This window comes from Orcinus orca, chromosome 5 (assembly GCF_937001465.1).
Source record: "Orcinus orca chromosome 5, mOrcOrc1.1, whole genome shotgun sequence".
NCBI lineage: Eukaryota > Metazoa > Chordata > Mammalia > Artiodactyla > Delphinidae > Orcinus > Orcinus orca.
Genome location: NC_064563.1, coordinates 34,672,158 through 34,695,148, shown reverse-complemented (window position 1 = coordinate 34,695,148; position 22,991 = coordinate 34,672,158). Strand labels below are relative to the sequence as shown.

The window sequence follows — 22,991 nt, the reverse complement described above, 5'->3', positions numbered from 1 at the left end:
TAGGGGAGCTGGAGCAGACAGAGAGGTCTGGACAGCCTGGTTTGAGTCCAGATCCGGCCAGTTATTATTTGCATAAACTTGACTACACGGTCACTTCCTTGATTTCAGATTCCTCATCTTCAAATGGAGCCTTAAGACCAGTCTGGCCTCCAACATGGGGCTATGGTAAGGATCACCCCAAAGGGCTGTGGGCCAAAGCATGATTTATGGAGATGTGGCATTTAATTCTCACTGCGTTTTCCCTCTCCTGTGCCAAAAAGGCTCAAGGAAGGATGGGATAAAAAGGTTCCTGCATACCCTTCCTTTCCTGGCTTTTTCATTCAGCCCCCGAGGGGCTGGGAGAGGGAGTGGAGCAGAGGGGTGGGCTTCCTAGGACTGGTTGGGGGGATGGGGAGCATCATTGCGGGTACACAGGACCTTAGTCTTGGGATCTGGCCTCTTCAGGGTTTCCAGGCTCAGGGAAGAAGCAGGGCTTCTAGGAGGCCTCAGACTGGGAAGGGACCAAAGACCCACAGTGGCAGGACCCAAGGACATGCAGATGGCTCTGAGAGCCAAACACAAGGCTGGTTGAGGTTGAATTTCCGGCCAGTCAGCAGCATGAGGGCCTGAAGTCAGACACAACCAATATGAAGAAATGACAGTGACACATTTTGCACTCTCAAGCTTGTAGAGGGAGAGTTCCACCCTTAGGACTGGTAGAACCCAATATAAATGTGGGCTCTTGCATTGTTTTCCATGTCCACTAGCCCCTGATTGGAGCCTTCTCCTCCTCCAGCCACCTTTGAGCTGACCACAGGCCCAGTGTGGGTCCGTGTCTCAGTGGTCTAAGCATAAGTGGACATCCTTGAGGCCCTGATGACCCACCACACAGGGTCTAACAAGCCACATCAGCCTCACACGAGGGGCCAGTTAAAAATGCCACTCCTGGGCCCCCTTCAGCCCCATATAAAGGGCCTCTGGGGCTGGGTGGAGAGGGTTGGGAATCTGCATTTTAACAACACACTCTATGAGCGTCCAACACTCAAGGAAGCTTGTTAAGCTTTGCACCGGAAGTGAAATGAAGGTGACACCATTATAGCCCCAGCTGGCAGGTTTGCTGTGGGCCAGTTGTACTGGCTGTGACCAAGTGATCAGTGATGATTACGATATTAGTTCTCTTTTGTGTCATGGACTTAGCTGTCCATGTCCAACCCCACTTCTGCATATAAACTCAAGGGCAGGGATCAGGGCTCCTGACAGCCCAGCACTGTGGGGTCTTGACAGTCACCTGCAGAGATTCACTGAAGGGACAAGAGGTACCTGCTGCTGCTCTGTACCAGGATTATGGGTTAGAGTGGCATCACCTCCCATCCCCATGGCCTTGGGCCCCCAAGGGTTGGGGCAGGGGCAGCTCCTCTGGCCAGAAGGTATAGGTTCTGTCTGCTCTCTAGCCAATATACATGACAGTACAAATTCATGACCAAATTATATCAACAGCAGAATTATAATATATTAATAGCAATATCATAATAGAAAAAAAGGCTTGGGAGGGCAACCATCTTCCAGAATCTGAAGGTTGGCATTCATTCTTCATGAGCTCAGCTGAAGGTAGTGCCTTCAGAATTTGGTTAAATGGCAGCGAGAAGGACCAGGGTTAGTTGCAGGGAATCATTTTCCAAGCAGGCCATTTAAGGGCCTGAGGTTGCGTGGAGCCTCCCTTCCAGAGTGAGATCTGTGGAAATAGAGCTGGTGGCTTTGGAATCAGGCTGTCTGCGACAGTGGCTTTCACAAAGACTTCGGTCCCATGGCAGTGTGGCCGTTGACATTCCACCATATGAGACCTTTCTGGAGGTGGCTTCTGGACGGGTCTTCCAAGAGCAGTGGCACTCAAGAGATCTGCATGTGGCCACGACCAACGTCCAGCTGCTCCAGAGGACATGGCGAGTCAGCTCCCTGTTTGGTAAAGGCCAGGAGCGGGCTCAGTCCGATGGGGCGTGGACGGTCAAGGTCTTGTTGACAATCTCCGGGTTCTTGCTTGTGCAGCCCCAGCCCTGCCCAGTGAGCCCACTCTGGGAGGAGGCCTTAGTGTAGATGGAGGGCGGGGAAGCTCCGGGAGAACCACGCGCCAGCGCCGCCTTGCACAAGGTCGGTCTCCAATAAATAAAATACTTGTGGATGAAAGGCCTCCCTTGCTGGTTTCTGACTCTGAACCTGCACCCACAGCAGCAGCGCCTCTCAGCCCAAGTCCGGAGAAGGCGCTCACCCCTCTGGAGGCGGTGAGAAGAGGCTGAGAAAATGCTGATGAGTGTGTTCAGGACCAAGAGAGTCAAACTCTCGGGCCTCTACTTTGTGGGCTGCAGATGGCCGAGCAGCCTGGCAGCTTTTGACATTCCCTGGGCTTCATCACCTGTTTTGCGGACATCCCTGATGGCCTCCCTTTACTCCGCAACACACAGGCTAAAGTCCAGACGAGGGAGCCCCTGTGAAGACACCTCATCTGCGCCTGGGGAGGCTTGTGGGGGAGGGGTTCTTCCCACCACTCTGAGATGACGAGTCCTGTCCTCACACCGTGGAGTGGGGCCTGGGCATCACGGCTATCCACAGCCGGCCGCAGGTCTTCACCACAGCATGGCATTCTTAGTTCGAGATATACCCCCAGAAAGACAGAGATAAACATGCACAGACCCGTGTACGGAAGGGCCTAGAGTTAACGTGAACGGCATTTGGATGGCCCATCCTTGGGTGTCAGTCCCAGCTCTGGCGCCTGAGCATGGGTAACTGAGAGGGGAACAGCTGGCTGTACTTCCCAACGGGGAAGCTTCCAAAGTGGCCTCTCGGGGCAGGAAGCGAGGATCTGAGGGGAAGGGAGCCAGCCCCTCCTGGGTTCTGTGCTGGTACCGAACCCGGAGGCAGAGGGGGCTGCAGCCAGCCTCCCCCTCCCCTAGCCTGGTTCTGGCCAGTAAGAGCTCAGCCCTCCCTTCTTCCTCTGGGCAGATACCCAGAGGTCTCTCCGCCTGGGAAACCACCCACTACGGGGCTGGGGGTGCAGAGCTGCCTCAGTGAGCATCCCTACTGTGCAGGATGAGCCTGGGCCTCTGGGGGCCCCTCCCAAGGGGCCAGGGAAGACCCAGCCCACCAGCTCTGTGCCCCCCCCGGCCCAGGTGCACAGCAGCCCCAAGGGACCCTGGGGTGCTCTGGGAGGCGGGGACAGGGAAGGCAAATGGTGGTGGGGTTTTCTCTCTTATTTAAGAAATGAAAAGGAGATGCCGTGTTAACGTTAGTAAATGTGGGCAGGTGCGGGGCAGGGTCCGTTCTCGAGAGCAGAGCGGCGGCCGAGGTCGCCTGTCAGATGAGGCTGGCGGCCTTCTCCTGCACGTTGTACTCCTTGTTTTTCTTCACCCGCCAGCTGATGTAGAGGAGCAGCAGCGTGCCCAGAGCCTTGTAGCCCACCTGCAGGCCCAGGTACCTGTGGGGCAGGAGACAGGCCCTGTGAGGGGTGTGGAGGCTCTGTGGGCAGCATCACAGTGGCCCGGGCCAGGTGTCCTCACCACTCAGGGCAGGATCCGGGCCCACCCAGGTGGGGCCGCTCTCCTCATTCCTTTTAACCCCAGGACCACAGGCCTCGCAAGGAGTAGGCGGGGAGTAGATGTGGGACTCCCAGTCCACTGCTTCTCGTCCCTGCCCTGGCGACCCCTGGAGGGCCAGAGAAACACTGCAGACCCAGCCACCTGGAGGGTCCTGCTGCCCAGCACAGCCAGGAGGGGGCACCTTCCCGTTGCCTCTTGGTCTGCCCCTCTCCAGGCCTTCTATGCCACTCCCACGCCGTTTCCAGATCCCGTCCTGCCCCCTGAAGCCCACTCTCCCTGCTGTTTCTGTCTGTGTGATGAGGCAGCAGGTGAGGTGGCTGGAAGAGGTGCCAAACTCAGTGGTGCTGCAGCTGGGTGCCGCCTGCCCTTGGCCTCTGCCAGGAGCCGTGACGGGCCACCTCTTTCTGAGCAGTGGGAGGCTGGCCTGGCATCGTCATCCCACAGCCACGGCCTCTCCCTTTGAAAAACCTTTCTGCTGCTGTTCCCACCCCCTGAGGGCCAGTGGGGACCGCAGAAGCGGGGGCCACAACAGAGCAGCCCCTGAGTCTTGGACGGCTCTCTGTGGGCCTGAAATGCCGGTCACCGGTGGCCCCGCTCCCTGCCGAAGGCAGCTCCCCTCCTGCCCTCTCCCTCGGAGGCCTGAGAGCCTCACAGTTGCCACTGGAGCAGATGACGGCCTCTGCTTGGGCCTGGGGCCTGGCACGTCGTGCGGGCCCTCACCTGTCTCGGAGAGCGTCGTTGTCGTAGTAGATGCAGGCCCCTCGCCTTCCAGAGCACTGCGCGCCCCAGCGGATGCAGGAGTAGTCGATGGTGAGGCCGTAGAGGGCTGGAGATGGCAGCCAGGCTGGCATCAGTGGGAAGAGAGTTCAGAGAGCTCAGGTCACGTGGAGCTGCCAGGAGAGGCACCCGGCAGGGTGGGGAGCGAGCCCCCCAGCACCCCTGCACAGCTCACGGGCATGAGCACGGCTCTGCCCCACCCTGGGAACCACAGTGACTTTGGAAAGCAGAAGAGCTTTCCATGAAGCCTGAATTACTCTTTCACCAGAGGCTTAGAAGAGAAAAGGAGCCTGAGCCATCCTTCCAGGGCAGAGTGAGTCGCAGATGTCACCGTGGGCCTGCTCAGACAGATACCATAGTTCCCACACTTGGGGTTGGTAGGCTCCACTGGGTGGCAAGAGGCTCTCAAGGACACCAACTCCTCGGGTCCTCACAGCAGCCCGGAGGTGGGTGGGTGTCCTCATTTTAACGGGGAGGAAGGTGGGCTTGGCTGGCTCACCTTTGCATAGGCAAGCGGGGTTAGGGCTGGACTTTGCACCCTCGTTTTTGCAGGTTCAGATCCCACATTCTTCCACTACACGAAGCTGCCCTCCTGGTTTAGACAACACCCCCAGCAGACCCCCAATACCCTGGCTGCTCAGAACCTCCCAGGCCCCCTGAACTTCCCCACAGCTGAGTGGCGAGAACTGGTCCATCAGGGGCCATGCCCTGCGGCTGCTGAATATTCGGATGAGCCCCACATCCTTAGCTACAGTTCCAGGCAGTCACTGGACCGGGGAAGGGCTTGGCCGGATCCACACCCGGGCCAGGCCACCCCATTCTCAGAACCACTCTGAACAGCCTCTCAGACTCTGTTTTGGGCCCTGTGGGAAGCTGCTTCTGGAGGAAAGAAAAAGGCAATCTTCTGCTTCTGGCTCTGCCCAGAGGTGGGAACCTTCAAGAACCAGCCTCTCTATTCAGACCTGCTGGCTCCCAAATCTCCAGGTGAACAGGGGATGGAAACTGGACACAAGGACTGACCTTCCTGAATGCTGTTCCCTGAACAGAAGTAAAGTCCAGAAAAATTTTCAGCCAAGTCCCAGTGGGTAATTTGAAACTTGCCAAGTTCTTTTTTCTACCCAGGGTGGAATTGCCTTCTCAGGTGATGAATGGATCCCTCCAGCCTGGGTTTTCTATCTGTGGTGGCCACACTGAGTTATCTGAGCTCAAATGACAAAACAAAGGCAGCGGGTGCTTTGAGCCTCAGGAGAGGGGCTGTTTTCACCGTGGCTGGAAGAAGCAGGGCAGGGCTCTCCAGAGCCCATCCTGGCTGCTGTTGGGCTGGGCGGAACGTAAGGTTTCCTTCCCAGTGGAGGTTTCAGAGCAAGTTATAAATGGAAAGGCACTGGGTGATGACCATACCTCTGCCACCAGGACAGGATAGATCCCAGTGTCCTGTGTCCTTTGTGCTTGTAATATAGGCCAGAGGAGCAGAGTCTGAAGGGGGGCTTCTGGGGCGAGAGGAGCAAGTGGCCAGACACCGAGAAATCCCACTGAAAAAACGGATTCACTCCTCATCACCCCACACTTCCCCCAGATTTGGTCGGAGAGGGCCTCCTGCTCAGCAGGCCCAGGAGAGACATCACCCACACACCCAGTGTGATCATGGAAGCTGCTACGGGGTGAAGTGCAGATCAGACTCCCAGATAATAATGCACCATGCGCTCTGCAGGGATTTCAGCGTTTAAGGTCAGAAAGTGCACCCTGATCACAGATGAAGTCCCTCCACTGCAGTCACCGTATTCCCCGCTGCGGTGCATGCCCCCGGGTCCTCAATAAATCTATCATTTTATCTGGTCCCTTTACTTAGTGTGAATCCGTCCTGGAATCAGTCCCTTTACTTAGTGTACCTTCACTGCAAGGGTCTCCATATTAGTGCCCTGTGTTTATCTAGTGCTTGGAGGTGTCCAGAAGGGACAGTCCAGCGTGAGCAGTCTGGGAAAGGACCTGCAGGGCAAGCTGGGTGTTCCCTGATGCCTGCAGGCAGCTCGTCCTCCTGTAGCCAGTCCTGATTGCTGTGCACAGTTCCCTTCCTCCTGGGTTCTGGGCTGCTTGAGAGCAGGCAGGGTTGGTCGGCAGAGGGCCCCACTTTGCTAAATAGAGGTAGGAGGAGTGTATTTTGTCAAATGGAAAGGAAGCCAGGGCTGGGCTCCGCTGCCGTTCTGCTTGGGACAGGAGCACGAGGTTTTGTTCCTACAGCGAATTCTTGGAGAGAGGTGAAAAAATACCTGCCTTCAATGTTCTATTAGGCATTCTCAGCTGCGTCCACTTTTCCTTTTTCTTACATACTTTCATTTGGTGTTAATGCCATAGATGGAATCTTTCCTAACCTCAAGTGATGGGGAAACCGCCCATATGGGATTTGGCATTTACTGTTGTGTTGACTGTGTACAGCTTCTCTTTACGACAGAGATGAGACGGGGCTTTCCCCGTCCCCACCCTGCACCCCACAGCCCTCTGATTCCCTGTCATCTGGGGCCACGAGGAGGGGGGCATCTCTGACACTTACCCAGCAGACGCATCAGCAAGAACTGTACTCCGATGGCAAATGACTTTTCCTCCTGGTTCACCACGCTGAAAAGGCACACAGGAAATCAGCAGTGGGAGGACTCAGGGCTGTGCCTTCCCCCCACCGGGGCAGCCACAGCCTCAGGGCGCGTCGGAACATGCCCTCACGTGGCCTGGCTGGGTTCCCCGGGGCCCCGAGCTCCCGTTGCTCCTCTCAGTGGTTCTCAAAGCATGATCACTGGACCAGCAGCGTCAGTATCCCCTGGGAACTTATTTGCAAGGCAGATTCTCAGGCCTCGCCTCAGAAGAAGAGTCAGACACTCTGGGGATGGGGCCCAGCGATCTGTGTTGGAAGAAGCCCTCCAAGAGATTCTGTGCACACTCAGGTTTGAGAACCACTGGTCTCTGTGATTTTCTGGGCTGCCCAGAGCCCCCTTCAAGAAGCAAAGGGCAGAGCGTCTGGGAGCGGAGAGGATACTGAAGGCTGTGTTTATGGCCGCAGGTCTGAACAGCTCCTGTGGTGTTTACAGCAATAGAAGACAGCCCTGATACTAAGTGTAATTAGGGCCCCTGGGCTGTCGGCTCCTGTGTGCAACTAAAAGAATCCTCTACTTTGGGCCGGCTTCGTGGGCATGTGACCTGTGTGGCCTCACAGGGCCCCACCCTCCGAAAGGTCCCGTGTTTGCTTTAGTGCTCTGCTGTGGCTGGCTTGAAATTCTTAATAATTTTCAAACCAGGAGCCTTGCCTTTCCATTTTGCACTGGGTCCTGAAAGTTATGCAGCCAGTCGTGCTCCCACCCTTCTTCTCTAAAGAGGAGAAAAGTGCTTGGCTGAGGAAGGAGGTTCAGAGAGAGAGGAGGCAGGCTGTCTGGAGGAGGTACCGCCAGGCCCTGTCATCCTGGCTGGGCGTGGAGCGGAGCGAGGACACGCCCTTCCACGAGGTGGGGGGCCAGGGGCGGGCCAGCTGGGGCACCAGGCTTCCCTGTGCCCTGAGTGCACGCACTCCTGAGCGGGAGCTGGCTGGGGGAAAGCATTCGGGGGCTGAGGGGCCAGCAAGGGAGGGAACTCAGAAGTAATCCCCAGGTCTCTGCACACGTTTTGTTTTACCTCCATAGTTCTGCTAGCAAACTGGAAAGGGACCTTCTTTCAGCTTCTCAGAATACCCACTGGGGTGAAGCAGCGGGGAGGCACCCACTGGGATCCCCCACGTGGGAAGTGCCTCAAATCTCAATCTCATGGACACTCCCTTAATTGCCCACAGATGCCTTCAGTGGTCCAATCCATAGGAGAAGCTTCCGTGTCTTGGTCCTTATCCCTGGGCAGACTCCTCTGGATTCTCAGCTAAATGGGACTTGGGAACCCCAGTTTGGCTTCTGATAGAGATTTTGAGTTCCTTGTACTCTCTGCCCCTTCAGCCCCGAATTAACGCTGGCTCTCTGACCTCTCTTTCCTGATACATTTTCGGCAAACCTTCACTCCCAGCCTGTATTTCCATGCCTGGCTGGAGGCCACGACTGATACAAATAAGGTTTGGGTCACCTACAATGCCATCGTTAAGCCTCACCTTCTCCATACGACACAGCATCCATTCTTTCATCTTTCCCAGTGGGATTTATCTTTAAATCATTTGGGGATACTGGGGCCTCTTCTCCAATTTCACTCCAGCCCCTGACCAGAGATTTTCTAGAAAAGCCCACCCTGTGGTTGAAATGGTGCTTTGCCTCCACTACTTCCCCATCCCTGGGGCTTGACAGCCCTCTGGGAGGTGATCTAACAGGGATGCCCTTCTCCGCTGCTCAGGGACTTCCTTATCCTATTCCCTCTCCTCGTCATGGCCACCCACACACCTTTCTCAGGATCCCTGGGTCCACCATGGTCCATCTGACTTGGGGTGTAAGAAGGGAAGCCCACTCAGGGGCCTTGGGTGAAAGCACGGGTACTTGGAATGCACGGATGGGGAGCAGTGGAGGAGAGGGTGGTGCTGGGAGGCAAGGTGCTCCCAGCGTCCCTACACAGTCTTGCGGAGTATGCTAAGAATGCAAGGTCCTGACTGTTCGCTTCGTGGGCCATTTCCCAGGGTTGTGGCTGCAACGAGCATCCTTGAGGCATGAGGTAAAATCTTCTAGACCAGCAGCAGGCTTGGTCTATATAAGCAGTGGCTCTCCCAAGCTCAGTGTTCCTTAGCTGTGACCTACACCCACTGCAGGCGAAACATACACCTGAGCCCCTCCACGTCACCCAGTAGGACTTGGGGGGCATGGATAAATGACGCAACATGAGGTTCACACTGCTTGCTGTGCTGTGAGCAGCAAAGTCCTTTGGCTTTGACCCGGGAGTCTCCCGGCCTCTGCCAGCATCCTTGTGGAACAGTAACAGAAACAGGAGCTTGGTAGTTTGCAAGCTAACTTGTAAATAAGGTAAAATCCCAGACCCTTCCTCATCTCCTAGTCTTCTGGGGAAACTAGGTCATTGCCACCTAACTAGCTGATAATAGTAATAGCAATAACAATAATTTGGTTAATAGTGATAATTAACCAATATGCAGAGCACCTTGTATTTACAAAGCAATTTACCATATAACCCTGACACCAATCCTTCGAGGTCAATATCATTAACCCCCTTTCATCCGCGAGGAAACTGAGACTCGGTGAGATGGGCAACACCCGAGGACTTTCAGCCAGTACATGGCAGAAGTGGGCCTTTGACCCTGGCCCTGGGCTTCCAGATCCTGTGTTTTTCCCTCTCTGCTTGCCAGACGGATGAGGACACGAGGGAGGCAGGCAGGGGGTGAATTATGCCCACTTGGTTGAAACCTTATTTTCCCCTTCGCCGAGGGTGAGGTGAAGGGAGGTTATTCCCTGTCCACACCTCAGGGGCACCTCAGTGCTGCTGTAACAGGATTCCTCTGTCCTCCCCTCCCACCTGGCCGGCCCCTCCCTTCTGACCTGGCTCCTAGCACACTGCGCTTTTCTCATTTCCATCCTTTCCGTGGCCCTCATTCTGTCTCTGGAACTTTCCTCATTTTCCTTCCCCGATTTTATGTATCCAACTGAATTCTCCTCCACCCTCTCAGTTCTTTTAGGACTTGAAGATAAATGAGTCTACAGGCGTGCAATCAGGCAGCCTGGCTTGGTCACGTGGCTCAGCCGTCAGGCTCTGCCCTCCCTGTGCGGGATGGAGGCACAGGGACCCCGTGAGACACGGAGTGAGGCTGCAGCGAGGGACTCCCAACAAGCCCGGCACAGAAGCCCCCGCCACTGCCACACCAGCATTATCTCCCTGTATCACCCCAAGAACGTCCAAGGACACTGAGGGGCACAAAAGGCAGGAGAGCTGAGAAGGGGGCAGCTGGGCACGAAGTGAGGGAAGCGTGGGGAAGGAGAGGCACACTCACCGCAGCACCATCATGTAGAGAGGGTTGTGGGAGATGCAGGCTATGAGCGCCACAAAGGAGATGAGGAAGATGGCCGGGAGCAGGAAGTGGGCGCAGGGGATGGGGCACGGGCCCGTCTTTGCTGAAGCAGATCCTCCTCTCACGCAGCTGCAGTTCGAGTAGGTCTTGGAAGGAGAGGGAGGGGAACGGGGGAAACCTGCTGTCATTATTTCGACTCCACATACTTTTAAATGCCTGCTCCAGCTCTCGCTCCTCTGTCCTCCCTGGGGAGCTGGTGATGCTGGATGCAGAGGTTGGACGGGAGACTAGGTGGGGGTTTCAAGTGCCCCATGGATACTGCCTCTGACCACTATTTGGGCAACAGAAACCATCTTCACCAAAACCAGTTGTCCAGCGTGGGCTGGGCTCTTCCCGCAGTTACACCCGCATCAGGATATGTAGGATTCCACTGCCAGGCACTGCCCACCCAGTGGGGACCGGGGCCTGGGAGGGCCCTCCTCTGGAGCAGCAGTGGTTTTGTGGGTTGCTGTTTTTGCTGTTTGTGTGTTTACTGCAGGGACATTAAAGGAAGATAAAAATAGGGGGAGATAGCAGTGGGAACCCAGAGGAATCTACTGTACTTTCTGCCTGAGAGAAATTCTTCCTGTCTGCAAAGGTCTCTGTCTCAAGTCTGCAAATCCATACGGCTCAACACTGTTGTATAGCTCTCCTTGGTGGCCACTGCCTGTCAGGTGGCCTTCACCTTTTCTCTCACATTGTCTGATAGACCAGCCTATGGTCCAATTACTGTAAGTGTCAAAGCAGTTATAGGGGCAAGATTAGAACTAATGAACTGGTATGCTTCCTTCTACCAGGCATTGGAACTATGTACTCTTTTTACTTTGGCTGCTAGGAAGCTCATAATTAAGTTATATACAGTGTTGCTGCTACCTCCTTCAGTCTGGATTTTTTTAAACATAGATACTTTTCCTTATAATTTGCTATTTTTTCTTGATATTATGCTAATGGATTTTGGTCTTGATGTGCTTGTGCTGTTACTGGAAACCTGTCAAGATTATTTCTGGAAATAGATGAGTCAGAGGTAAGTAAATAAAGATAAGAAAACCACAGAAGCCACCACAGGCTCCTCCAACTAGAAGGCAACTGAGAGAGTAACTTGTCCAAGTTCTTTGTCCTCCTGCTGCCTGAGAACCACGCTCCTCTGTCCGCAGAGCTGGCTGTGGAAGCAGCCTTGTCCTGTCCTCTCAGGGGAGGATGGTAAATGGGTCTAGCCTTGCCTGTGCCCTCCACACAGGCTTAAAGGAATAAGATGCATCCTCTCCTTAGGGCATCCTCAGGGGAACTGCACAGACTTCCCAGTGCTCTTAGGAAAAAGAACATCCAAATCCTAACCTGACCCCTGCCGGCTCCCTGGCTGAGCTGGGTATGACTCTTCTCCTCACTCCCTGGCAGCCCTGGCCTTCTCTCTTTTCTCCTTTGCCAGCTCATTCATGCCCTGGGGCCTTGCAGCTGCGTTCACTCTGTTCGTTTCACTCCCAGGTCTTCATAGTGTTTTCTTCTTCTGGTGGTTCAGTTCTCATGTCACCTCCTCAGGGAGGCCCCCAGGCATTCTCTGTCCCATTAAGTCTCTTCATGGCATGGGTTACTTTCTAAAACTCCCTTGTGCGTTTATTTGGTAGAATACAAACTCATGAGGGCAGGGACCTGGGCTGATGGGTTCCCCCCTGAATACTTAGCACCCGCGGCTGTGTCTGGTGTTTACTAAGTATTTGCTGAATAACCGCACAAACGACTGGACTTGGTTTGCTGCTGTCTGGTCCTGGGAGGCTGGGAGCCGTAGTGCTCTGAGGGCTGGCCAGGACCTCACCAAGTTAGCCTGGTGAGTGTGGGCTACCTGAGTGGGAGGCTGTGGCCGGGAGATACCTGGCCTTGCACAGACATGCCCCAGGCTGAGGCAGCACCCTGAGTTCTAGTCTCAGATCTGCTCCTAAATAGCTGCAGACTTCAAGCCAGTTGTGTGGCCATAGGTGAGTGTCGAGAGGGATTGAACCAAATGACCTCTATCACCACTTCTGGCTCTAAGCTTCCAGGTCCACATCACAGAGGCCCTCTGCCCTCGATTTATCTGGGCCAGTCCATGTGGCCTTGCAACACTGCCAGGACGCAGACAGGCCCATCAGGATCCTTCAGGGTGAGACTGGCAGTCCTCAGCTGAAGGAATGCTCTGGCTTGTTTCTGCTCTGAGCATTGTTAGGCCTCAGGAATGTGAATTTGTTGGACATCGGCCAATCTTTAATTGACTTTAGGCTGTAGACATCTGGTCATGACCCTAGGGAAGGGGAGGTGGACAGAGGGTGGGTGTGGCCCAGAGGCCAGGATGCTGGGAATGAGTGGGGTGGAGCCCTGCCCATCCCGAGTGGAGGAGCAAGCTGCAGGGGCACACACTCGGCAGTGGCCCGGGGCCCCTCCGGCCCTTACCGGTTGCTTGGAGACTATAGAGCTGACGTTGATTTCACTGCAGCCAGCATGGCAAGGGGAGAGGTACTCAACCCCATCGTCTCCACAGACCGGGTGGAAGATGGAATCTGGGCATGAGCAGTCCCTGCGGCAGGCGGGAGGCTGTGGATGTATAGAACTTGATGTGCTGCCAGCAAAACAGGAAATGGGAATCAAACAAAGCAAGACCAAAGGAAAACCTCTCCACTCCAGCCCAGCGTGAGTTCCCCGCCTGGTTAGTGTGCCTGTGCGTCTCTGTTTGTCTTGGGCCAGCGCCACCCAGGGATCTGAATTATGTCTATTGGAGCCAACAGTGAATTTGGCCAGTGCTCATGGCACCTCTACTTCTTCTGCTAGTAGGATCCCAAACTACTAGTCGTTGGAAATGCTTGGTCGGCAAATCCCCCACTTTGGAAGGGGTCGAGACAGCCAACCAGTCAGGACTCTGATGAGAGAGGTGGCAGATGCTATGGGAGAGTCACAGGCAATAATTTCCCTTCCCTTCTCTTTCATCTGAGCTCGGGCTGAGGCCCCTTGAGGCAATCCAGGGTCTAGATGGCTCCCGTCTCTGGGTCTATGTAGCCATCACCCAGGTCACTCCATTCCCCTGAGCTTCAACCAAGCGATTTCACTGGCTGATCTCACCAATCTTACCGTATCTGATATTCCTGATCTTCTTAGGGGAGGGTCGGGATTGGGGCTGATAAACCAAGGTTCAGAGCTTTGCTAAAATAATTACACTAATCCTAGTTAATGGGCATCCCTCATGCTCCAGGCACTGTGCCCGGGGGCTTTTCATGCGTGCCAGCCATCGCAGTATTAGTGGTGCTCCTTTTGTGGATGAGGAACCTGAAGATTAGATAAGTTAAGTAACTTTCCCCAACCAGTAAAGAACAGTGCCAGAACTAGGACCTGGTCTGATGACAAAGCCCCGTGCTAAACTCCCAGTGAAAGCCTTCTTGGTCTCTCTCAATCCACAGCCAGAAGACCAGGACAAACCGGTGGGTGGGGGGGGGGGTCCCATCCTGAGTGATACTCCCTTCCCTCATACCCACCAGAGACAGGAGAGTTTCTTTCAAAGAGAAAGAGAAAACACCAAGGCTGAAAAGTATGGCATCTCCAAGTATTGCAACCTCACCGGGCAAAATCTTAAAGAAGAGCTGTTGAAAGGTGGCTCCCAGGAAAAAAGTAACGGCTCCTTGCTCAGCACACTCCCTCATGGGCCTCAAAGCCCTTCCTGAACATGAAGGCAGACTTAGAACTTAAAACCATGTTGCTTTATGCAAACCGACAGGTATGCTTTACCTGCCCTCTTCCTCACCTGCCCTAGTTTTTCAAGTCTGCCATCACCTTCCTTGTTCTTTCTCAGACCTTTGCAGGTCTCCGTCTCTCATCTTTCTCTGGCAGCTCAATAAGACTCTGTAATTTTAGCCGGTACAGAGTGGATGCTAAAGGTAGACAGTTCCTGGTTTCTGAGGCTCACAGCACTACAGATTCATCCTGAAACCAAACTAATTAGTTTTTGGTGCTTCTTAAAAAACCGAACCCTAACCTGATTGCTGGTGCCCCACTAGGACCCTCTGATTTCCTCTCATAATTGAGCACACTACTCAAGATCTGATTTTCTCAGTTGCCACGTAAGAGATTAGATCAACAAGGGAAAAGGAGAGAGGACAGTTGAAGAAGCAGAAAGGAAGACGTGTGGCAGCCACAGACAGGCTCTGGCCCCGGCCTCATTCCCACTACCTGCGGGGGTTGACCTCTGCCACGACTGGTGTGGAGCAGCCCATGAAGAACAGAGGGGCACAGAGGATCATGGAGATGGTGATGATGGTGGCAGCCACGCGGGGAATGGTTTGCAGAGAGAAAACAAAACGCTTCATGAGGATTCCTCCAAACAGCATCCCCAAGGCCGCAGCAGGGAGGTTCACAGCACCTACAGACGGAGAGAAGCTGGTCTGGGTGCACAGGCCTCGCAGTGTGTGTGGGCCGCACGCTGAGCTGGACCACAGAGAAGGGGGCATGGCTTCCTGAAGCGACATTCAATATGATTAATTGCAATAGTAATAAACGACATTAATTGAGCATTTACTGCAGAGTTATCTTGACATGGCAGACTGCCCTGCCTGTGCCAAGAATAAAGAAAGAAGTGGGGCCCTTGCAGCCAGAGGGATGTGGGTTGAATGTGCACTTATTAAGCGCCTTTCATTACCTGGCCCGTCCTTGAACTGTGATCACATGGGGTTAGCAAGGCACTGGTGGCGCCCCCTGCCTGATGTGCTAGTCAGAGGCCAAAGGCTAGAGGCGTGAAGTCACAGCCAAGAGCCACACAGGAGGTCAGGGGTCACGCCCTGACCACCTTGCCACTTCCACATGGTCAAGCTCACCTGTGAATTGGGCCCCATAACTCCCTTGGGTACTTGGTGGGACCACATCAGTGCTTCTCACCCTCAGCTGCAAAAAACATCGATGCTGGATGCTGGACATTCTGCTTTCATTGATCGAGGGTGGGGCCTGGGCGTCCGTATGTCTTAAAGCTCTCCATGGGAGCCTAAAGTGCAGTGGGGATGGAGAATCACTGGGCCCCATACTCCTTATCCAGGTGAATGTCTTCAAGTCATTGGAGAAGAAGGAAAAAACCCAGAGGCATCTTGCCCAGCCCCCAGTTCAATCCTCTCTCTTTCCTTTGTCGCCCCTGATGATGTCAGGGCCTTTGGGAGGCAGTCAGGCTTTCAGCCCCTCTGACAGGGTGGATGTCATCCCCCAGCCTCCGCCCACTCCTGTCTGGAATGATAAGGGCCTAAGAAATCTGCCAGAAACGGTCTAGACTGCCAACCTGGAAGAATGTCCTTAAAATTCTTTCTCTCGGGCAAGAACCCTCTGGCTCCTGCCTGTGTCTGGTCTGGGGGTTCCCGGCACCCGGGGGACTCACCGATGAGGAAGTTGGCATAGGCCGCGGAGGCGCCGTACTGCTTCTCCAGGAACTTGTTGAGGAAGGTGGAGAGGCCGGCAATGACGGAGGAGAAGGTGCACTGGGCCAGGACCACCAGCATGAAGAGCGGGCTCATCAGGAGGCTCAGGAAGATGCGGGGGAACCCTGCCAACAGGCTGCCATCAGGGCCGGGCCTCCGGGCAGCGGTCACAGGGTCCGCGACACTGGCCACTGCCCTTCCTCCCCCCGGCCCCCCTCCAGGCAGCTCCTCTCTCTTCCTCAGGGCAGAATCCAGGCCCTGAGCTGTTCAGTGGCCTGTTGGGGGCACACAGCCACTCGGACTCCACTCAACATGCTCATGGGCTGAATGAAAGGAGGACAGGCCTGGAAGAAGTCAGGCGGAGGGTGATTGTACATGATGGCTGCATCCATGGAAAGGGAGGGGAGAGGAGAACGTGGGCCAGGCGGTGTGGGTGGGGCTACCTCTATCTGAGTTTGGGTCTCCTGCTATCTGCACAGCAGCAGTCACCAGGGCCCCTGGCAGAGCCCCTCGTGAGGGGTTGTCCAATTTTAGACTGCCTGCTTTTAGTGCCCCTCACCACACCTAATACCACATGGGCTGGGCTACCCCGGACCGCCCCCACCCCAAGCCAGCCCTCCCAGGGCTGCCGGGTCACTCAGTTACGTTTAATGAAATCCACCAGGGAGCTTCTTGACTTGGCCTCTTCCATCTTCCTTGCCTCATCTGCTATGGTGGGAGTCCTCTGAAGGCAGCGAAGGGGGTGAGGGTTAATGACCCAGGTTCCCTGCAGCCACCTTCCCTGGGCCCTTGATCCCTCTGGTCTTAGTGGCTCAGGGCTGGGCAGTGGTCAGCCACCCCGGGTGTGTGTGGGAGGGCGTCCAAAGCCATCACCACCTGCATGTCGGTGAGCCCGGTGCTTGGCCACCGACCAGAACGCATCCATGCCAGGGCCTCCCAAGATGTTATTTCATACCTGGGCATATTATTTCGTATCTAACTGCTGGCTGATGCCAAAAGGCATCTGAGCGGATCTCACCCCTCGTCTGTCTGTCATGGCTACACTTCTTCCCTGTCCTCAGATTCCAGGGGCTGCGGGCTTCTGGGACGCTCTGGTCTAGAATGACCTCTGTTTTCCAGCTCTCTCTTTCAGTCTCCTCTATGGAGTCCCTTCTTTCTTCTGGGCCCAAACCTGGGTACTGTTCAAGGCTCTGACCTGGCTCTCAGCCTGCACTTTCTGTGCAGACCTCCTCAGTGAACTCGCCTTCCGCTTCTGAACTTGTTAGCTGCAGCCTGAGGCCCCCAGCTCTGAACCACCACACAGACGCAAGGCCCCTGAGCTCTGACGCCATTAGGATCCCCCAGGGGACTCATCAGCAGGCCTAGGAGCGCCCATTCGTTTAGTGCTTTCTCCACGGTGGGCACCACACCCAGCGCTCTGCGTGCAACCTCCCATTCCTCACAACCTCCTCCCAAGATAGGGACTCTACCTCCAGTATTTTAAAGCAGAGGAGACTCCGGAGCAAGGAAACTTGCCTAGGATCCCTCAGCTAGTTGACAAGTAGCAGAGCTGGATTCAGATTTGCCTCCCCGCAAAACCACCCCGATGTGCTGCCAACCTCTGAAATTCTTCCTCAAGACAAGTGGAGGCCCCTCTCCCCTCACCCCTCCTCCAAGCTGGGCCTAGATCTCACACACCTCATTGCCAGACGTCTAGCTCTGCCTCTGGCTCTGAACCTCGGCACAAATTTTTGCCCCTCTCAGCTCACTGCTGAGTCCTTCTCGGCACCCCCTCCGAGGACATCTACCCCTGCCCTTGCCTCATCTTTCCGGCAGCCATGGCCTCGGTCCTCAGCTGCATCCCCCATCTCTGCACTGGCCTCATCAGATCTCCAGCCTTCATTCCTTCCCAACTCTCCAACCTCAACCTTGACCCAGTTGCCATGCTGTCACCTGAGTGGGCACCATTCACTCAGAATTTCATGGGATCAGAACAAGTTTTAGACCCTTCAGTCTAAGGGCAAGGCCCCCACCCAGACTTCTCCCTGCTGTTTTCCATTCTCATCCTTCCCTGATTCCTTTCCCCAACAGATATGACTGGAAGATGCAGGGCAGGGCAGTCGGCTCAAAGTATGCTCTACTCACAGCCCACCCTCACGCTCTGCAGCACTAGGAATCCCCTTCTTACTCAGTCCTTTAGGATTAGACATGACCGGCCCTATCACATGCAAAAGTCAACTGCTCCAGGTCACATATGCAGCTTTTATTGGCTCTTAATTCTTTATCCCACTTTAGATGAACTCAGTGTTTCCCCAAACTACATTCCCTGGAGCCCTCCTAATCTGTGAGATGCTAACACAGTAAGGGAACACTGATGAGATACCATCTTTTGGAAATTCACAAGCACTCTCACCTCTCAAAGTTTCTCAGAAGTCCTGTATCATGAAACTTGTTTAGATTTCACCCAGAATTTACTTAACCTGCTGCAACTTCTCAGCTCTGTTTATTTTCTACCTCTACCTACTTTTATGAAACTCTTATAATAGGTAGAATTGTGTGTAGAAGCTTACCTCCATTCCTCTGGGCATTGCTCGAGGAAAGAAAAAAAAGGGGAAAGAGGTAACAACCAGGCAGGCTGAGGAAATGAGCAGGCCCAGCCACCAGGCTCCTATCCATCGGGGGTCTCCGGGGCTCAAGTTAACTGCAGCTGAAGAGAAAACAAAGGACACAAGTGTTTGTTGGATGAATGCATGATCTCACCTTACTGATCGGGGGAACTTTCTTCCCATGATGCAGAAGAAGTAAGCTGTGAGCTAGCATCTTCGTCCAGTCGGCGTTCTCTCTCCAGGCCACTCTGGTCTTCTCAGAGAATGGAGGCCACTGGGAGGATCAGTGAGGTTAACTTTGGCCTGCAAGCGCCATTTCACTGGTCAATTTTCAAACCCATGCATGTATTCGTGGTTTCCAAACCTGCACTCTTAATCACTGGATGCTACTGCCTCCCAACTTTATTGATCCCTAAGAAAGGAGGCCTCATAATCCTTAGATGCTCAAAAAAACAACCACCAACAGAGTAGGCTACCAGGCCGCTGAAGGCGATGCTTTCTTCTTTGTAGTCTCCCATCCACGTCTAAGGGTCTGCCACTGTGTTTCTCTCTGTAAAGAAACTACATGGGCATGGAAGGAGGGAGAAGATAGCAGAACAGCCCTCAGCCCAACACTGTCCTGGGCACTGTCCCTGGTGGCCTGGGAGCTCAGTTGCTAGTCTCTTTGGGACCCAACTCAGGAAGTGCCAGTGAAGGGCAAAGATGGCTTGACCCTGAGCAGACAGCTCTGCTAGCTTTGCCCTTTCATTTGAAGTACAGGTGGATGACCCTGAGCAGATGACCTTGTGGTCAGACAGTCCCAGGGACAGGAGTCTATGGGCTCTGGCAGCATGACTGGGTTAAGGCCTGCCCACATTCTTTGTGAGACAGGCAGGTTCTGATCTGGGTGCTGGGCACTGGGGGGTGGGGGGGGGTGTTATTCCTGAAGGTCTGGCTTGGACCTGCCTTCCAGCCACATCTGGCCTGTGGGAACTTACATATCACCCACACACGCCCCACGCATTGCCCCCCTTGGCTCTGCCCGGATGGTTTCCTCCACTGGGAAGGCCTCTCCCATCACCACCTGTGTAATTCCACCCACATGGGATGCAGACCTCACCTCCCTGGGAGGCCCTCCCTCATCACCTCATCAAGCACTTTGTCTGTCCCTCTGTTACACTGCCAGCCTTCCCTGCCTTGTGGGAGGCTGGGGTGTGTAAGGCAACCTCACAATAACCATATGCCCTTGCAGGGTCCATCCTGGGGTCGGCTCCCTGAACGGTTAACTCAGTACGTGTGCTCCTGTCTATGGACTGTACTTTCTCATCCTAAGATACACAGTGGCTTCATCCAGGTCACTTTTTAAAGAGCTCACTCCTGTCAACCTCAATATATATCAGGCATGTTCTAAACACTGCAACATCTCTATTTCCCTATCATTAGCCCCTTTTTACAGATGAGGAAACTGAGGCACAGAAAGGATGAAGATACTTGCCCAAGATCACTCAGCCAGTAGAGGAGGTGGAACCAGGATTAGACACAGGCTCTCTACTACCTGTGCCCACATGGTTAAACATGATGTTACACCCCTCTGGATGGGAGTCATAATCCATGTGTGTACTCTATGTAGTGCTTCTTCTTTTCCCCAAAAGAGCTCTTACCAATATTTTTTTAAGCAATCAAAACCATCTTAGAATCAAAGAATCATAGAGCTCTTTTTAATACCACCACCAAGACAGGCAGCTGTGGTGGCAACACCTGAGGCCCTGCCCTAGGTCTCAAGGTCTCCCGCTGCAGAAAGTGTGCTTTCTTAGGGCAGAAAGTGTGTTTTCTTCAGCAGCGCATCCCCCTTGCCCACCCCCACCTGCTGGAGAGAGGAGGCCCACCTGTCCGCTGACTACAGGAGGGAGGGAGGGAGTGGGTGGCAAGGGGGCCGTGAGCATTTAAAGTTCAAGCTTCATCCTTGTCCTGACTGGCTGGGGGTTGTGGTCCTGGCACACACTCACCTGTGTCCACTCTGCCGTAGTCCACAAAGATCTGCAGCATGACCGAGCCCAGCAGGTACCCGAAAGCCGGTCCGAATACAGAGATGGCAAATAAGATGGCTGGAAAGGGGAGGAGGAAAGGAGGCTGAGAGGGTGGCAGCCTCGGGCTCTTTCCCTTGCTGAGGGCTTCCTGAGACATCACCCCATCTGTCCCCTGGCCCTGACAGGTCCACACCTGTGGCATTTACTACAGGCACTCAAGATCCTGAGATGTGCGGAACCAAAGTTGTTTCTCCTCCAGCCAGATGCCAGAGAGATCCGCTTGCCGGGAGAGAAGCGGCCTCCTCGGCATTTACAGATGCTGGCCCAGGTGCGTGTTGCTGGGCAAATCTCCTTGCAGGTACAGTGTGGCAGTGGCAGCCCTGGGGGAGCTTGTGGGCCACAGAGCCTGTGGGTGTGGTCTGTCTGGTCTGGGCCGTGGGCCCTGAGGATGCTCAGTGTGGCTTGTTCTAAGGGAAGGATTTGGTCAGTCAGATGGTCATGTGCTATCTGCTTTGCATATGCTTCTTTGAGGCCAAACTTCTCCCTAAGTGGATGGCTCAGAGAACACGTGTGCCCAGCCTGTGCCCAGACGTGACAGATGCAGTAGCTACTGCTGGTCGAGGAGCTGCCCGGTGCCTGCCCTGGGACCAAGGGCTCACATACATCACCTCAGGTACTCCCACGTCCCCAGTGCACAGAGACTGTGGGCCCCATCCTGCTGGTGAGGAGCTGGGGCCTGGGCTGGGACTCAAACCAGGTGTGTCAGATCCCCAGACCTCTGCACGCATTGGCTGGGCCACGTCAGGACCCGCCCCCATCCCGCAGCCCTCTTCAAGCCCGACTCACAGATGTACAGGGGCGAGTTGTTGGGCTCCGAGAAGTCGTCCACATAGGAGATCCCGAACGGCTGGATGGGCACCGTGCCGATGCCTGCCAGCAGCTGGGCCACCACCATCAGACCCCACATGCTGCTGGTCTCCTTCTGGGAGTCCTGGGTGCTGCTGTGGCACCTGCTGGGGGGCAGGCCCTGCCAGTGTTTCTGACAGAGCTCAGTCTGGAGACGGCTGCTGTTCCCTGCAATGAGACAGCGGGCGCCGGTCACCCCCACCCTGGAGTCCTGGCCGCATCAGCTGGCCTCCAGACCCGGACTTTCTCCCAGGCCTTCGGGAGCGGCTCCAGAAACAAACGTGAGAGGAGGGGAGAGGGTGGGCTCCCTGCCCTGAGGCGGCGCAGCCCTTGTCGGGTGTGAGAGCCATCCTCATCTCCCGGGGGTCCATTCCTTCTCCTCTCTGGGTACAGGTGGCGGGCTGGGCATGGAGGGATCAGTACCTTCCTCCCTGGGAAAGAGGGAGCCAAGGTCAACACCCAGGCTTGTCGGCCTTCAGCGTCCCTGTGCGCAGCCTCAGGCTCGGGCCCCCAAGGTGTGGTTCACTTTAGCAGGACAGAGGTCATTCTGTCCCACAGAAGATGGTGTCACCCCCAGCCTGGGATGCTCGCCGGGGGTCATGACCCCCAGAGCCCTCACTCCTAGATGAACCCGGCATTGGGTCACGCTAAAGAGCCCTGTTGTCAAAGGCATTGAACGTGCTTACCCAACCTGGCAGTTCCCAAGGATCAAGAACCTGGGAAGCTGAAGGGACTTTGAGACCCTCTGGTTTAAAACCCCCTATTACAGATGGGGGGCGGGGCTGCACCCACAGGAGCTAGGCTGCACCTTCTGTGAGGGCCCCAGAGGCCGCAGTGTGGCCTGTGGGCACTAGTGCCTATGGCTTTGGGGACCTGGCCAGGCTGGACTGCCCCTCCCATGCCACTGTTTCCAATTTGGCTCACACTAAACAAAGAGCACTGTCCGCTCTCCGAGGCCTTGACGGCTCCTGAGGGCTCCTTTCGGTGAGATACCTTCTCTTCCAGCCTTGTAGAAGCCAATGGAAACTGCTAACATCACGGATCCCTCTCCTTGGAGTTCTGTTTCACTCTCATTTGTGGCCCTCCCAGAGGTGGCAGAGCTCTGAGCTGGGTGGGCCTCAGAGTCCCACAGAGAGGAAAAGTGAGGGCCGTGGACGGGATCTGTCCATCACACTGGACTCTGCCCAGTGCTGTTGAGCTCAGGGCTACCCTGGACGGTGGGGCTGGGGAGGGATCTGCCCTCCTATCGTCCCCTCACCTCCCGCAGACACACATGCTTGTCCATCCTGGCCCCAGCATCTCCTGTCCTCTATACTACTGCCTATGTAGGACATGTTTAAAAACCACTGGCCTAGGGGGCTCCCCCATCGATCAGGGGGCCCCTTGGCAAAGGGGGCCAAGACGCCTGTCTGGTCGAGGTCATCCAGACCTGACACCAGCCGTGTGCAGGGGAGCTGTGTGCACCCAGGCCAACGGCCAGCCCCAGACATTTGGAAGTGTCCCTCTGTACCTTCACCCTCCCACTCCACACCCGCTGTCCCACCTTTCAATTCAGGGTTTGGATAGAGAGTGGTCTAACCACATGGGTAAATAGGAGGCGCCTCTTAGAATCAGAGTGGGGAGGTAGCCTTACTGACATGCAAAGACAGCTGTAACATCTTGTAGAGTCAAAAAATAACTCGTAGGGCTTCCCTGGTGGCACAGTGGTAGAGAGTCCGCCTGCCGATGCAGGGGACGTGGGT

The 22,991-nt window shown here is 55.1% G+C and overlaps 1 protein-coding gene across 2 annotated transcripts in view; it reads right to left on the bottom strand.

The window, feature by feature from the left end:
* Positions 1 to 1,464: 1,464 nt before the first annotated feature.
* SLCO2A1 (solute carrier organic anion transporter family member 2A1) overlaps positions 1,465 to 22,991 on the bottom strand; it is a 78,212-nt gene continuing 56,685 nt past the window's right edge. The window contains exons 4-14 of one of the 2 annotated variants that reach the window (XM_033404063.2): positions 21,190 to 21,417; positions 20,323 to 20,421; positions 18,302 to 18,438; positions 16,398 to 16,476; positions 15,713 to 15,877; positions 14,527 to 14,716; positions 12,763 to 12,928; positions 10,285 to 10,448; positions 6,892 to 6,956; positions 4,287 to 4,456; positions 1,465 to 3,445 (exon numbers count right to left, since the gene is read on the bottom strand). In XM_033404063.2, the coding sequence (XP_033259954.1) occupies positions 3,257 to 3,445; positions 4,287 to 4,456; positions 6,892 to 6,956; positions 10,285 to 10,448; positions 12,763 to 12,928; positions 14,527 to 14,716; positions 15,713 to 15,877; positions 16,398 to 16,476; positions 18,302 to 18,438; positions 20,323 to 20,421; positions 21,190 to 21,417 (1,652 nt within the window). In that variant the 3' untranslated portion in view covers positions 1,465 to 3,256. The remainder of the gene's footprint in view (positions 3,446 to 4,286; positions 4,457 to 6,891; positions 6,957 to 10,284; positions 10,449 to 12,762; positions 12,929 to 14,526; positions 14,717 to 15,712; positions 15,878 to 16,397; positions 16,477 to 18,301; positions 18,439 to 20,322; positions 20,422 to 21,189; positions 21,418 to 22,991) is intronic. The other variant, XM_004278926.3, reaches the window with a different exon arrangement.